We start from the raw sequence: 17,343 nt of genomic DNA, 5'->3' as shown, positions 1-17,343 counted from the left end.
ATGGTTGTTTAAAATCCACTTGTTTATTAGATAGGTAGATAGATTGTACGTTTTATTTTACGATTTTCTTCTACCTCATATCTCGTATGCACACTTTCTATATCCTTATCTCTTATCATATCATATCCATATTGCCCTATCCATTTTGTTTTTTTTTCTACTCAGTGAATTAATCTTCTACAGTTCTACACATATACTATATATACATCAATTATACGAAGCATAATTTTTCAGAAAGTATTCAAGTATAATAATAACAAAAGGTAAAAAAAACAACTTAATGAATACTTTAGTAGTTTAGTATACATACACAATTACATACTCTTAAAACTACAAAAGAATTAAGAAAGAATAAAAACTAAAATCTTAATTCTACAACCAAGCCACATAATAAACAAATACAAGGCAAAATTCATCATAAATTATATGATTTATTTATTTTGCGGCTTGGTTGTAGAAAACATGATCAAACACCGCTAGCCATGGTCCGTGGACCACAAGCACCATCAACCAACTCATCAATTTTGAGGTTCGCCCCACATTTCTGCTAAGTAACTATCACATTTGGTACAACTAGAACCATTAGCAAGTAAATCAGGTCTAGCTCTCTTGGTTCTAGTCGGTTGGGTCTTTACATACCCTTTGTGTTTAATGTTATGTCTATACTCCGACGCCACATGTTCAAATACTTCCACATCGAACATATTGAGCTTAATCTTTGGGTTCATTAGGTCCCTCACAAATGCAAAAGGTAGTTGGTCTCTTGGGTTAAACGCTTCTAGCTCATTAAACAAAAGACATGAAAACAGATTGTTAGCCAGCCCATGCTTCCTTAAGATTATCGCGCTATCCGGAACGTCTGCCAAAATAATCATATCGTCGAAACTGTTATTTTACGACATTACAAGATGTTAAATTTGTATTATGAAATTTTTGCCTACTTTATATTCTTTGAAACGTGTATTTTATAGGTTTATTACTTTTTTTCTTGTTAACTATGAATAAAAAAGTGACATAGGGTAACAAGATTCTTGTGTGGAATGGGACCATGCATTTAGTAAAATAACATGCATAAAGTGAAGTGTACGTAAACTATAAAAGATATATACCATGTTATATTAATATAATAGTAATAACTAAACAATAAATAATAAATATATATAGGTGTGTATAAATGGGACTTGCATAAAGTACAAGTGTGATAAATGAATAACGACACTTTCTCTGTTTCATGGGGACTTTTTGTAGAAGCTTCAACTACCTTTTTTCTGTTTCTATTGTCATAAATCTTTGTAAATTCTAGAAAACAATTATGATTTTTATTTTGATATTTTTGACACATTTAGCTTAATTAGGTTTAAAAGGGAATCGAGCCGGGGGTCTCACCGGAAGCAGTCTCTCTATCCTTATGGGGTAGAGGTAAGGCTGTCTACATCTTACCCTCCTCAGACCCTACTATAGCTTTGCTATTGGTGGGATATACTGAGTATGATGATGATGATGATGATGATGATGATGATGATGATGATGAGGTTTAAAAGGGAAATAAGAAAAAAAATACACTTAGAAACAGTAAAAAACTACCAGAACTATTCTTGAGGAGTAATTGAATAAGTGTAACTCAAAATCATACAAAAATATTTAGTTTATTTTAGAGATTTAAATACAAAATATATAAAAACTAATACTATCTATTAAAAAAATATATCTTACACTAATACTTTGAGTGTATTATATATCCTTGAAAAAGAATTCACTTTATTTAATATTATTTATGTCAAATCATTATGAAGTAGCTTTCAAGTTAAGACTACTTTTATCTTTGTCATTACTTGCATGTTTCTTTCTTAACTTGTTCTATGTTACATTTCATCGTACATACTCCATTTTTTGATATGTTTAATAACGTATTAAATTATACATATATGTTTATTTCATTTGAAGTTAGAAGTAATAATTTGTAAATCCAAAATAATACGATGATGTATATATTACCTGAAGGGTATGGGTGTTTCTTGGACGACCACGGTCGCAATCCATTTTCACAATACGTCTCAATCTGAATCCGCAACGAATCAACATCCCACCATTTTTTCCACCTAGCGGTCGCTATAACTTCTTCCATCGTATGAAAATACAATGGATGCTTAGATATAGCCATATCCGCGTCTTTGACTATCAAAAGCGAATGAAGCAATGATAACGGATCCACCACCAATTGCATCTTTGCATCAACCCAAATACTATATTTAGAGTTTGGAAATAGCCTATGAACCAAGTATTTTGGGACTATGCCATTCATAGCCGGATTTTCATATAGTTCTTCACTAGAAACTTTCACAATTCTCCATGCCCCGACTCTATTATCTTTGGTTTTGTTCGAGAGTATGTTATGGTAACGTAGTTGTTCTAACGTGACCTCGTCTACAAACATGTAGAAACATACATTGTCTAAGGTTTTATGTCCTAGGCCCTTCGGTTGTCGAATTTTGTCATGGTCTCCAAATATAGCCGAAACCACCACCACTCCTTTGCAACTTTCCATCTCCATTTTATCTGCAAACCATCAAGATCGTTTAATACATAACCAATGTTAAATAAAAAAAATTATGAGAACCACGTAATACACTTTTACAGCATTTTCCCGAGTATTCAACAAACTATTATCTTTTTTTTATTAATTTTGAAAACCATTTAACGTACATCACAAAGTAAACCAAATCACATAACCAATTTTAAATAACCAAATTATGAGAACCACATAATACACTTTAGCCAACATTTTCCTGAGTATTCAACAAACTACGTTTTTATTTTTATTTTGAAAACTATTTAACGTACATTACAAAGTAAACCAAATCAAACCAAAAATATCTTCACAAGAAGCAAAATTCATCGATGAATTCGATCAAATATTCAAACAACTAACTAACCATGATCACTAATAGGAAATTCCTTAAAGAACCCACAAGGGATTTCACTTCCACCATCTCCATAATCGAAATACGAAAGGCGTTTACGCGTACTATAATTCCTCCCAAAAGAATCACCATTCCCATTTCCTTGTTCATACTTCAAACCATTCAAATCCCACAAAGAATCATCACCCACAAGCTGTTGAATTTCACTCAAAACAACCCCATAATCTAAAAATCAAAACAAACATATTAATAAATAAATAAATAAAATGAATGGAATTGAATAATTAAATAATGAATGAAATGTTATTATGTACTTGAGAAGAAAACAGGGGAATTGCATGATGGATGGAGGGTGGGAATGGGGTGTTTGTGTGGGTTGTAAGATTGAGGGTAATTGAAGAGAGTGGAGTGGAATTGGAATTGGAATTGGAATTGGCATTTGGTGGTGGAAATGAGAGAGGTGAATAAGGTGAAGATGAGAGAGAGGAAGAGGTAAGAGAGAGAGAAACAGAGGAGTTTGGATTGGAAGAGAAGAGGTGTTGTGGTGACAAGTTTTCCCATTTTCCAATGAAATCAAATCCTAATGTTAACATCATCCATTCATTGTGTAATGAGGCTACAAAGTGTTTGTTTTGTACTTGTACCTCATCTACCAACATGATATATTTGCATATTATAATGTTAACATCATCCTGTACTATAAAACATTTGTAAGAGACGTTAATTATGTCAGGTTGATAAATTAACGGGCTATGGATTGACAGGTCGATAATATTATTTATGTCAAAAACTTCAACCTTACCCACACACATATAAATACGGGTTGATCTGAATACGACCCGTTTAACCCAATTTTCAAAAATAAAAATAAATGCAAAATTTATTTAACTTAGAGTTAGTAGAGAAAGTGAGTAATATTAATTTCCTTTTTTTAAAAAAAATGTAATTAAAACTTTTAAAACTAAATTGAAAATTACAAGAGTGTCTTAAGAAAAATAGAAAACGAACAAAACACAAATAAAGAATATAATTGTTAACGGCTCAATCCGTGCCATTTTAGGTGTGACCAATATAAATTTTGATAACGAGTGTTTAAATTACTTTTACATTGCAATTATAAAGTGTTTATCGATTTTGTGTCTTGATATGTTGGTTAGTCGGATATCAATGAGTCTTCTGAACTTTCGGGTAAATGATTGTCATAGTTAAAAGAAATAAAAGTTAAGTTTTTTAATTTATTAATCCTTAAAAATTAAAAATGATAAAAGGGGAGATTGGTTTATTTCTTTCACAATCTTCCTCTGAGATAAAAATATTGCTATTTCATTAGTATTATGTTATTATAGATATTGCAATTATCAACTTTATAATCTTTGACTAGTCTAACTTTGATGTTGACCCGGTTATTTCGTGCAAAATGATCATATTCTGAAAACAATTTAATAAGTTGCATTTAGTCATTTACGATTTACCAAATTACCACCATCAAATCACCAATAATACGTAAAGTGGACAACAGAGGAAAACGAGGGAAGCCCAATACAATTTTTAACCTAAGGCTAAAATTGACAATAGAAGTACAGGTGAACTAAACTCTTAATTTTAGCCCAAGCAAAACGGCCCATATCTGGGTCCAAGTTGAAGTTACACACTGTGACACTGGTATGTCGAACATATTCTATACACGTACTGAGATAATCTTACATTCTTACTCGTGGACGTTATACAAGAAATTTTAATTTATATTGAATATTTACTAGTGGGTTTTAGAGTTGGGGTCTCTTAAGCAACCTTTCCATTTGGGGGTGTCATTCGAGTTTCTGGTTTTCGGGCTTCAACTTTTTAGTCTAGACTTGCAACACGACCCAAATCTTTCATGGTTTTTTCGGGATGGGTTAATCAGATTTAAAGTATCTGAGATTTTTTTAAAGCTATAATGCTAAAATAAAGATACATATTCATCTTTACTCGTAAAGAAACCCAAAGAACGTGTAGTAACACCTAAGCATCTGGTGTAGTGGATCTCATCGATCATAAACTGTCTTTCTAAGATTTGTCATCGCATAACCGAACTTAAGAAAGAACACATATCATAAGAAGCAAAATACAAGCAGCTCGTTAGTATTAAGAATGACAGAGAGAATATAAATACGATTCCTTCAAACAAACTATGGTGTGTATATGTAAATATGTATATGCATGTTCTTAGCCTCTATCAAATATAATAATTTCATATTTTAAAACAAAAGGTTTTCGGGTTGACCAAAACCCAGAAAACAGACTCAAGAACAGTCCCCAATTCCTGCTACGGTTCGTGTTCGGTTAAAAGGGACCTGCCTAAGCTTTTCTAGTTGTTGTGACGATAAGGTACATTTGTATTATGTACAGTTTTTCTCATAAACAATGTTCTATTCTACGTATTTGGAACCATTGCGACACAATAAACATTTTTCTATTCTACTTATTTGGAACCGTTGCGTTGGAAGTGCTTTGGAGTTTCCAACGTATTTCCGACACAAAATTTTGATTTTGTAATTTTAGCTTTTTTAGTATGTTTATTTAAATCATAATACAAATGGTGTCGAAAACGTGTCGGAATTTCCGACCCAACCATTTATTTTACATTTTCAATTTTTTTATATGTTAATCCAAATAATAATATAAATAATGTTGCAAATGTTTCGGACTTTATGGCGTGTTTCCGTCACAACATTTAATTTTGAATTTTGTTTTTATTAATACGATACGTAAATGATAATTCAATACATTAATAAAGTTAATAATGTAACTTCTGACGTATTTTCGACACAATGTTTATTTTATAGGAAATGCGTAGCAAATGTTTAGCGACTTGCTACACATTTCTGACAACTTGAATGTGTATTTTGTTTGAAACTTCTATATTTTGTATAACTTTAGCATACGTTGAATACTTTTATTTTCCTAACTCATACATATACATATTATACAGTTACGTGTATACATGTTTTAACATTATAACTACACATTTGCTATGCATTTTCAGCACTATGTTTTGTTTATTTTTTTGTAAACCATTTTTTTTGTTTGGTTTCGGTTAAACATATATTGAAAAACAAAATATTCGAACCGATCAATCGAATTGAGCCGAGCTGCTCGAGATCGATTTGTTAAAAAGCTTGATCGAGTGGAGCTTAGTTAAGCTCGATCTCGAGCCTAAAAGTAAGCTCGTTTAATAAACGAGCCCGAGCTTCACTTATCGAGCTTAAGCTATCTCGCGAGCCTGTCATTATATAAGTTTTTAAAATATATATTTAATAACTTTTAATTAATATATATAATGTTATGAAAAAATACATAAAAATAACTAAGGTGTTGTTTGTTTATTTTTAAATGTCCGTGCATGCTTTTTTGTTTGCGCCATGCAGACCACGCACAGACATTATCATCTGCAATTTGTTTGTTTTTCGAAGTCGTTTCATTAAAAAAAGTCTGCACGAACACTTCTTGATGCAGACTTAGCTCATCCACTTCTAAGATATTCTAAGGTCTGCAGAGGGTTATACGCCATCATCTACCAACACTCATAGTTCACCACCACCACCACCACCCACCGTACACCACCCACCACCGTCGTCTACCACCACCACAACCCACCACCCATCATCCGCCACCACCAGCGTCTACCATCCACCACCCCCATTGTCCGCCACCACCACACAGCATCCGCCGCCACCACCACCACCGTCCATCACCTACCGCCATCGTCCACCACAACCGTGCACTACCACTACTACCATCCACCACCACTACTCACTACCCCCAGTTTATTTTAGCAGTCTGTAGATGTTAAAAAATAAACAGTTTTTTTCTTGCAGACTGCAGAGGTTTGATCTATTTCTTTTCTTACAGATTTTTACAAATATGATCCACAGACTGCAATCATTTTACCTCTGAAAAACAAACACCTCTAATTTAGCTCGGGCTTGGCTCAGCTCGTTTTCACCCTGTGCACAACCGAACCAATTTGAGTACGCTTGGGGCCCACTATAATATGTATAAATATTAGCTCATATTGAGAGTCCATGGGTTTTTGTTTTGTTTTTTAAGTGTAGCCCATTAGTAATATAAAACAATTTCACTTTGGTATATTTTAACCTAAAAATCTTAACAACCGTCATCCAAATACAACCGTTCGAACTCACAATCTATTCACTGGCGATCATCCCAGGTAATAAACAATCTGCTCGATCAAGTAATTTCGAATATTAATGCTCACCATGTGCTGCACGTTGATATATATATATATACATATATATACACACACACACGCTATTAGTTTATTTAGGTTTCATTCTGGGCTGCGTTTTTTCATTTTGATAGCAAAATTGGATCTCTTTTATTTTTGTGAATGCATAGTGCTGGTGTGTGCATAATTGAAACAGGTGAAATTTGCTAATTAGTTTTAGCATGCACAATTGAAGATTCAGCATACTTCATATTTTAGAGTAATGAACTACTGATTTTTGTTGTTTCATAATTAGAACTATAAGTTTATGCAAGTAGGTCAAATGTCTTTGAATCTTTTCTTGTAAACATTACTAAAATAGTAAATGTTTCTAAAAATGTAGTAAAGCTAGGCTGCTAAATGAACCGAATGAACCCGATCGGAGCTTATTCGTTACCATTATTTTTATTGTTATTTCTAAAAAAGGTATGCTGTTATTTATGTTATCTATATTTTTATTGTTATTATTACGTGGTGTTTACTAATTATTATACATGTTTTAAAAATATCTAGATTCATAACATGGAAGTTCAAATGGAAGTTGATAGGAAAACACGGGAGGAGATGGAAGAAAGATTGCGACAAGAAATGCAACAAAAAATGGACGAAGCGATACAAAGAGGTGTAGCAGAGGCCATCAGAAACAGGCAACTTTCTGGTCGTAAGTAGTAGTTTTATATCTAGCTAGTATTTTAAACATTTCAGAAATTGTAGTGGATTTGTGGTCGTTTAAACAGGTTTTGTGGTTTTCTTATGGATGTTAATCACTCCGGCTGTATTTTGTGTTTTAAAATGGTAAAACTTGTTTTGTGTGTCAATTTGTGGTCATTTAAACAAGTTTTGTGGGTTCTATGTATTTTTAGTATAAGAAAATGATCAGAATGCAATTTATATAGTCGGAATTCCGTCGGAAAACAATTCATGCATGTGTCAAAATTGCGTCGTAAAACATTTCATATGTGTGTCGGATTGGTGTCGAAAATAATTTAAAGTAGTGTCGAAAATGGATCAGAAAACAATTTGTATATGTGCCACACTGTATTTATACATATACGGTATTATAAATACTGTAATTTTAATTATTAGAAGTTGTTAAAAATTGTCGAAAAGGAGTTGAAAATTTACGACAAAATTATGCTTCGAAATTTTTCTTAATTTTTGTCGGAATGGGTCATAAAGGAATTTCCAAAGAGGGTTTTTATGACACTCATCGCCTCATAAATGCGTCGGACTCAGTCGTTTATGACACTTTTCTGACGCAATTCGGCGTCACAACCCTATCAATTTTCTAGTAGTGTAAATATCGAAAAATTATGTACATTACTTTAAAAAAAATTCGTTTTGATGATAACTAAACTAATTTACCCAATCCATTTTTTTCAATTCACAAGTTGAAACATATCTTGTCAATGTATTAAATAACCCAACAAAAGATCAACCTCAGAGAGTGAACATGTTTGTCGTTTGAGAAGACATCCATAGATTCCAGTCTCTTAATTTTTTATGTGTTTCCCAACAACACTCTGAAGCTTCACATGTATGATACATCACAAACTCTTGTCTTCGTTTCTTGTTAGTTGTTACCATGTCTACCATCATCGTATCCTTCTAGTTAAAAGATACTGTAATATTTATATATAAGTATTTGATAGTTAATTATATATTTAGTATACCATTTTAAGGAAACCATTATTTTGGGGTGTATTTTGATTAGCCTTAAGAAATTTGTCAATAATAAATTAATAATAATGAAAACAAACATAAACATTATATATTTACTGTATGGATGAGTATCATTTAAAACTCATTCTTTGTGAGAACTTTAAGAACTCATCTTAATCCTTGAATCACATAACCAATGGTTTATAGACATTGTGACACGTAGTTATCTTAACTTCTAGGGATAATCTAATTATTTAAACAAAAGGATAATTTAGGAACACCAAAAATAAAAATTCAAAACCACCGAATTCCCTTATTAACCGTTTCTGTATAATTAACCAATTAATATATTTCTTAAATATCAAAATAACAATATTCTATCTCTATCTCTCATCATAATTCTATCTTTGGTTGTTTTGATTTTTCCGAGAGCATACAAGAACTAACGTAAAGTTGGTACTGGCGGTACTCAAATCGTCTTGCAACTTCCCCTTTAAATTTATGTTAGCTTTCGTATTACTTTAATAACAACTGATTTGAATTTATGTTTATACTATTTCGATTATCTTTCAGAGAGTTTTTTGAGGGTTGTTTTTTAATAGTATACACATATGTAAATATTTAATTTACACATATGCACATATATAGTTAACTTTTGCATATGTTAAACAAGGTTTCTAAACTAACTTCTCATTGTTTGAGTTTAAGGTTATTGTTTTAATTTCAATGTGTATCCTACTTTTTTATTTTTGCATTCATGATATTTTTGTGATTGTTGTTTCGGACTTTTGAGCCATTTGACTCAGTAATATCGCTTCGGGGATTTTTTGAAGATCAACGGAAAATAAAACGTGAAAATGAACATGGATTGGGAAAAACTATTTGGTTTTTTAATAGCATTAAATTGAATAATTTTTTTTTTCAAAAACCAAATTCAATAAAGAAAAAAAAGCAACCTACAACCCACAAAAGCCCAAAGTTTTGCATAAGTGTAAACATTTATTTTGGTTACATACACGTAAATATTTATGCATATATCTGTAGATGTAAATTTTAGTTATGTTTTAACAATTTAGATTTCTTAAATATATATTTCTCCAACACACAAATAAAAATATTAATACTCTTATTACATATATATATTTTTATACCAAACACACGATGTAAATATTGTTTTTTTATTATTTATGCACGTGTAAATATGTGTAAACATCAAAAATTTTGAACGTGCATACATAAATCCTATTAGTTTTGAGTGTGCGTATGTGTAAAAATCTAATTTTGAAGAAAGGAATGATAATGTTATGATCAATTTGGTTTTGTACATATGTAAAAGTTGAAATGATAAAAAGACATTTCATAAGTTATTTAATAAAAATACAATACATAATCCGTTTAATGCGTAAAAATATAAGATAAGAAAGAGAAAAAAAAATTAGTTAATGAATTAGAGAGATAAATATTTAATGACTTTACTATTATACTCTTTTTATTTAAAATTTAATTCTTAACAATGAAAAATAATTATTGGTCCATATGAGTTCTCATGGTTCTTACAAAATATAGAGTTCTTAATAGAAACTTTCCCTTACCTGTATTTATTTTAGATATAGTAAAAAAAAAATAATCGATTAATTCCTTAACGTGAACCACAAGTAGCTAGAGGGGGAAAATAAGTTATTTTCAATTTTTTTTCGGTGTTTTAACAACTTTATATTTTAGTTAAATGATATATAACTTGTCAGGCTGTTTTAATTTTATATTTTAGTTAAATGATATATAACTTGTGGTTGTATGTATAAAGTGTATGTATAGTGGTGGTGGACATTAAGACCCCTCGCTATGGGGCGCAAATGAGAGAAAAAATGGACGCGATTGGGCGCGGAACATCACTAAATGGCGCCCTTGATGGTGAAGCGTGGAGCCAAGGGTCGTCCTAACGACCAACGCCATTGGGGGCATTTTGGTGGGTCCTCTCTCTATCCATCTAATTTAACATTCCTAAACATATCTTTCTCAATGAAACAAATACATATCTTTTAAATTTTCATAATCATCCGACTATGCAAATCATAATTCACCTACTTCATCACCGAAAACATATTTCAATGCTTGTGGTTGCTATGTGTAATACGGGACTAACTTTAATAAACAATTGTATACCGATGCAAATGAATGGTGTGTCTTTGTTTGATCCATCAATTGAACAAGGTTTGCTAAGCAATTCAAATTTTCAAATCTTTTCTCTTCTTTAATGGACTACAAATTGGGTAGAGTTTCAATGAGTTGGATTTGGGCTTAAAAATTGGGTGGAGTTATCATTGGGTTGGGTATTGGACCATTTGACTTAAAACTGGTGTTAAACTCAAATTTATTGGGAAAAAAAATATTGATATTACATTTATATAATTATACTTGTAAAAATTTTCATTTTATTTTTTATTAGGATCGGTTTCAAAATTTCATGGTGGTGGGTTCGTAATTTCACAGTGATTGGTGTCAAAATTTCACATGGGTCGACCATGATTTGCCACCTATATTAGTACTAATTTTTTTTTCACATGGGACGGTGAACCCTTCTAGCATAAGAGTAGGTCCGCCAATGTATGAACCCCTACCTCACATTTTCAAGCCTCAACTTTTGAAGTGGTGGAGCTTAACGCCCTCACGTCCTTGCTATAACACGTCAGCTTACAAAATATAACGTGTATTGACTACATAATTAAACAATAATCATGTAACCAAATATACCTAAAAAGCCTCAGATGATGGCATGTCTTGATTGTATAAGTACACGTGTGTAAATCCATTACGTTACATGCTTAGATATTTCTTCAACAAGTTGATGAAATTGGTTATATAGTATGTAAAGAGTGCATGTGCACGACAAGAGTCCATATGGATAGCGCCTGTATACGGTGAGGGTGACAAGACCTTTATCCAATGGAAATGAAACTAAAGGTTCCAACGCACGTGATGGGACTCGTGTTGTAATAGGGATTACGGAAGGATTCTGGTATGTCAGTCGACATATGATGTACATATAACCACATTACTAGATCATGAGTAGTGAGGTGTTTTAGGGGTGGACCTATTGTATATTGAAAGGGGCGGCCGTCCACCTTAATTCTTTTTTAGTGTTACATATGCATGAAAATCTCGAGCATTCTCCATAAAATTTTGTGATTGCCACCCTTGAATTTTCAATATACATCAGGTAGAACAGCTAGAGTGAAGACAAAAGTGAAACTTATGAGATTTGAACTTTTCGAATCATCTGTTCTTGACTTCTATAACATTTTCATGAAAGAGAAACTTGTTGAAGAGACACGTGGCGCCCAGTCAGCAAAATGTAAGAATTTGTTTTTAGAGTGCAATGGTTTTGTAGCCTCTTCTTTGCCACGTCACAATTTTTATTATTTTCTTTTTATAATTATACTAAACAACTAAAAACCCATTAAATTAATTAATTAAATAAAAACACATTAAAATTAAAAAAGAAATAACCAGTTTTATTCGAGCTAGCCACGAGTCACAAGTTTCGAGTCACGAGCTTTTTGAGCAGCCCTATTTATGAGTGATGGGTTAATGTAAATCTAGTGATTTACTTTTAGTTAGTCTTAATTTTATTTTATAAACTTTTTTAGTTTTATACAATTGTATAAAGTTCTACATGTATTTTGTAAACATTTCTTGAATCTCTAAAACTTTGTTTAGTAAGTTTTTTTATTGTTACAAACTTTTGTTTAAACTTTAAGACCTGCAAGACTTCTACAAGTGTATCACCATACACCTTTTAACATATGCCAATCTCATGCTTTGTTGTATGATATTTGTTTGACTTAATCTTGGTCATTGATAAAAATGTCTAGTGGTTGGACGGTTGATAACACATTTAAACCATGACATTGATCGTGTTTGACCTATTACTCGTTATCATTATGTTGTTTGACCATAGGGCGATCTACGCACAAGCAGCACAACACAACTATGACATTAGTCAAGCGAGACATTGCTGCAAGCCTTTTTAAGGTTAAGGAACAACATATCCAAACCTTGCTCCTTTTTCGTATGCTTTTCCATGACTCTCCTTAGAATGTGTATCGCCTTAGAGTATACCTCTCTGACATAAATCCAATTTGGTTTATCGTTCCATTTTAAATCTAGCTTTAATTACATTTTCTCACAATCATATGAGATGACAAGGTAGTTTTATCCCTTATAACTACGTAGCATTGGGCGTATTTTTTGTTCTTGTATACAAGAACCAAGGCACTAATCCACCATTGATATGACATCTTTTTTTTTTAAAAAAAAATTGAAGATAATGTTAAACAAATTTGTTAATCATTGAACTCATTTATCTATAACACACTTCCACATCTTAACGGGTATTTTATCTGGTCCAACTGCCTTGCTTTTTTCATATTTCTAAAGGTTATTTTCACTTTTTTTCTTTTTTGTAATATTACAAGAATAACTGTTATTTTGTTGTCATCATTGGGTACTAAGGTTCTCATTTGCTTCTTAGCTTTGTATCGTGGCAACTTTATGTTATATGCTTATTTGGATACTATATTTTACATACGAATAAAAAGTTTTTAGAGTTGGGGGTCTCGTTATGGGCAACCTCTCTATCATTTAAAATAGATAAAATGTTTGTCATCATTCTACCCTTCATAGGCCCTATCAATAGCTTGCTATACGTGAGACTTTATTGAGTAGATTCGTTTCTTCCTTATTAAAAAAATATGTATTAGCTATGAAAAAACATTGCACGTGTACATTAACAATACAAAGGAAATCTATATTATATTATATTTAAAAGCATGTTGGTGTTGTGAGTGTAAAATAACTGTATCTAAATGTAGATATTGTTAAACAGGTTGTACTACTTATTCAAGCATGTTTTATGTTGCTATTATACAGTATACTCTTTATCCACGTATACCCTAACGTCAGAGCTATCACCACCACATATCTCAACATCATCAAAATTTTCACTGTCTTCCTTTTTTGTAACATCACGTAAATTTTGGGCCAAAAATGTCAATTTCTAAAGTTAAGGAACCAAATTCATCAAATTCCAAACTCAAGGGGCTAAAATGAAAATTCTGAATTTCCTGACCCATCGCGCTACGCGATGGATCAGAAGGAAGCCCCACCGCATACCGCGATGGGGTATCTGACACAACGTGACACGTGTGCCACGTGGCACACGGTGGCAACGTCTGTCGCCACCGTGTCGTCACGTGGCGCGGCGCCTACCACGTGTCGCCACGTGGCAGATCTAGTGTATGACCGGCCAGGCCTACGTCGCGGTACGCGACGGGCCAGCCAAGGGACCCATTGCGTACCGCGATGGGGTCCAAAATGGGCTCTATAAATAGCAGCCATGGGATTCATTCCCAACACACCAAATTTCACACTTTACTCTCTCTCTAACTTCTCTCTAAAACCCCGAGAACCCGACCCTCGATCCACCTCGAAATCCGTGCCCGATTCCTTGTTTTCCGTACCCAATACCTCGATAATCGTACCACTTCCCCACAACATTCTAATCAAGAAAGAGGTGCTGCCCCGACGTCCCGACGATCATCTCGAAGCACATGCTGTGAAGTGTTTGGTGTCTCGATAAGCGTGTCAAAGGGTTGATCAAGCGTATGTTGATAAGGAGGATAGAGTCGAAGTGCTGCCCGAGTGTGTAGGGAATATTAAGCCAAGAAAGGTAGGTATAATGCCCGAATAAAATAATAATAAAATATTGGAAAGGCTTAATACCCCAAGTCTAAGTTATTCTCGATAAACAAAGAAATATATAACAAAGAAAATAAAGAAAAGAAAATGAAATATATATGTATATATATATATATGTATATGATTATTCTTTGTTATAAAATATATTATTTAAGAATAATGAGTATTCTTAAATAATAAAGAAAAGAATACGTTTCTTAATGAAGAAGAAACGTATGGTTTTTATGAATAAACTAAAGGTTTATAAATATTACTTTTCAACTAAAGGTTTTAAACTAAAAAGAGATATTGAACTAAAGGTTCATCGAGATAAATAAGACTAAAGGTCTTAAGCCGGATCGTGTATCCGACTAACAAAAGTTATACTCGTACTATAGGTGCGAGATAGCAAGAGAAAGACTCACGGACAGTGTTGGAAGCCGATCCTATTGAAAAGGTGAATACGCCCCACTTTTACAAACTTGTTTTCAAACAAACAAACGTGTTATGTGTAAAACTTTACATGAGGCTACATGTCTCTGAAAACATTGTAAATAAGAGTATAAGCCTAGCCCTCAGACTGTGGTATACGTTTGTCTAGATCCTTACATATGTGGAACGCGGTGGGCACATCGGACCACGCTTGGTCACGACACGACCTCCAGCCACGATGGGCCAGACCTAAGTTATGTCCGAGTGAGACTGACCATGTGTATATTTATGGTACCAAAGTTATGTCGAAACGCTGCGGTGTTTTGCTGAGGTGACCTAGTGTAGAGACTCGAGTTTATGATGATTGTTTAACTTAACTATTCCTAAGCCAAGATGGGCCGAGGCTTACGTGGTCTCGAGGGGTAGTTAAGTAAAGAAAATATTTTTTCGTCAGCATATTCACCAGCATTCGTTGCTGACGTATTTTATAACATTTTGCAGGTAATCAAGATTAGAGCTTGTATGGACGAAGAAGCTCAAGAACCCGATGGCTCGGATAATTTTGTTTAAATATTAAAATATGATGGTTTTATAAAACTTATAAACAAGTAAATACTATACGAGACTTTCGTCTCGTCTTTTTGTATTGTAAATATTTATAATATCGATCCTTAAGTTTTTATAAAGTCTTCGACTAATAACCCGCTACTCTGATTTATATACAAATGTAGTACCAACTATTGATCACACTCTTAGGCCCGAAATTGGGAGTGTGACATTTTCCATCGTCTACCACCCCCACCAAAAAAAGAGAGGCGAGATACAGACCGGTGATGATGATACAAAGACCACTTCTGAATTTGAACTTAAAATAGCAGGTAAGTGTGTATGTACAAAACTAAGATATGGCCAACCAACATGGTTGCTCCAATAAACTAATAACCATATGAACACTTCTAACACAAACTAAACATGGCACCAACGTGGCCCACAGTAACGCGCTGGTACGATTACTTGTAATATTTAATATTTATTCCTCTTGTGCGTGATATCCATTACCAATATTTTATTTATGGCATGCATCATATGGTGTTAACGCCTAGACAAACTATTATTCTTTATTGTCGATAGTATTTCATGTAACATTCTTCATTGTCAGATTTATTATCCAATGACTTTCACTACTGGACAATCATTTTGCTTATATATACCTCTTAACCTCTTTATACCTCATGTTGATCACATATAACCTTACATCTAAAAGTCATGTTAATTTTGTTTCAAGAATTTCTACACGTGTCACAAATCATTTTCTCTTTAATCTTTAGTAACGATAATGTCACGGTTGTAAAAGCCGCTAGTTGTTGTCAACTCAGTCGACTGGGAAGCTGCAAGTACTCGGCCTAGGCGGTGTGTACTCGGAGATTACTTGTTGACTAATTGATGTCTACACGCGATTCTTATAACCATCATACTAACAAAAAAATTTCGCTTTAATTTGATTTTATAAATTTTAAACTGAAAAGTAGTTATTACATCGAAACAAAAGGTAAGCGAGCAACAAGTTACGCCACTATCCTTTTGAATTGCAAAACCAATATTTTAAAAACTACATTGGCTGATCTTGGAGTCCATTACTATGCATGACCCGCTGAACTCGGCTAAGCAACTCCACAACTTTAGGCACGGGGAACCTAAAAGTGTCAAAAGCAAAATGAATAAATACATACTGGTTGTCAAGACACATCTTTCATGTTTAGTCATCTTGCATGAAACAATTTTTAAAGCAGCTTGACCGACTGTGAAACCACTATTTCCTTCTATTCGTCCAAACACCAAAATGTCATCCGGTCGAAGAGATGATCTTCCCTCCATCATGTTAGTTAGAAAATTCATACGTGCTTCTTTCTTAACATAAATTCTTACCCGCTTGAATATGTCAAAGAACACATCCTTAACAAGATCGTGTCGATACTCGAACCCTAACAAGATACAATGTGTCATGTTTTGAACACCACCCATCAATTTTCCAAAAACCTAAAACAAGGTAACATTTACCTTTTACGATTTACAAACCCAAACAATATAACAAAAAAAGCCCATTCTATATCTTTTGTTAAATACAATTCGATACACTCAAGTCCATCATTCAACCCCCTTGTAAAACAAACAAACGAATGGTTCAAGAAGTATACACAATTCATAACACACAAAGAAACTCATTTCCATAAAACTCATTATTCTCATGTCCAAATCTCTCTAGTCCACTCTCGCCACCACAATGACCTTTTAATCCTCTAATAATAATAATCCCACACTCATATG

General features: G+C 33.0%; 1 protein-coding gene across 1 annotated transcript; it reads right to left on the bottom strand.

Annotated features, from left to right (window-relative positions):
• Window positions 1-249: 249 nt before the first annotated feature.
• On the bottom strand, window positions 250-3,636 carry LOC143598967 (alkaline ceramidase TOD1-like). Its single transcript, XM_077077046.1, has 4 exons — window positions 3,236-3,636; window positions 2,934-3,146; window positions 1,996-2,556; window positions 250-859 (listed from the first exon to the last, which is right to left on the bottom strand). Exons 1-4 carry the CDS (start codon window positions 3,480-3,482, stop codon window positions 519-521), a joined length of 1,362 nt encoding a protein of 453 aa, XP_076933161.1. The 5' UTR covers window positions 3,483-3,636; the 3' UTR covers window positions 250-518.
• Window positions 3,637-17,343: the final 13,707 nt, after the last annotated feature.

The sequence above is a fragment of the Bidens hawaiensis genome, unplaced genomic scaffold (assembly GCF_021521415.1).
Source record: "Bidens hawaiensis isolate Kalapana, Puna unplaced genomic scaffold, B.hawaiensis_p1.1 tig00051320_1, whole genome shotgun sequence".
Lineage (NCBI taxonomy): Eukaryota > Viridiplantae > Streptophyta > Magnoliopsida > Asterales > Asteraceae > Bidens > Bidens hawaiensis.
The sequence above is the reverse complement of the archived record's forward strand: the minus strand, read 5'-3'. Positions and strand labels throughout refer to the sequence as shown.

Coding starts and splice junctions, on each gene's coding strand:
- LOC143598967 (XM_077077046.1), bottom strand. CDS start 3,482: ATGGGAAAACTTGTCACCACAACACCTCTTCTCTTCCAATCCAAACTC. Junction 2,557..2,933: donor ATTTCCTATTAGTGATCATG/GTTAGTTAGTTG, acceptor GATGGTTTGCAG/ATAAAATGGAGATGGAAAGT. Junction 860..1,995: donor GAAACACCCATACCCTTCAG/GTAATATATACA, acceptor TTATTTTGGCAG/ACGTTCCGGATAGCGCGATA.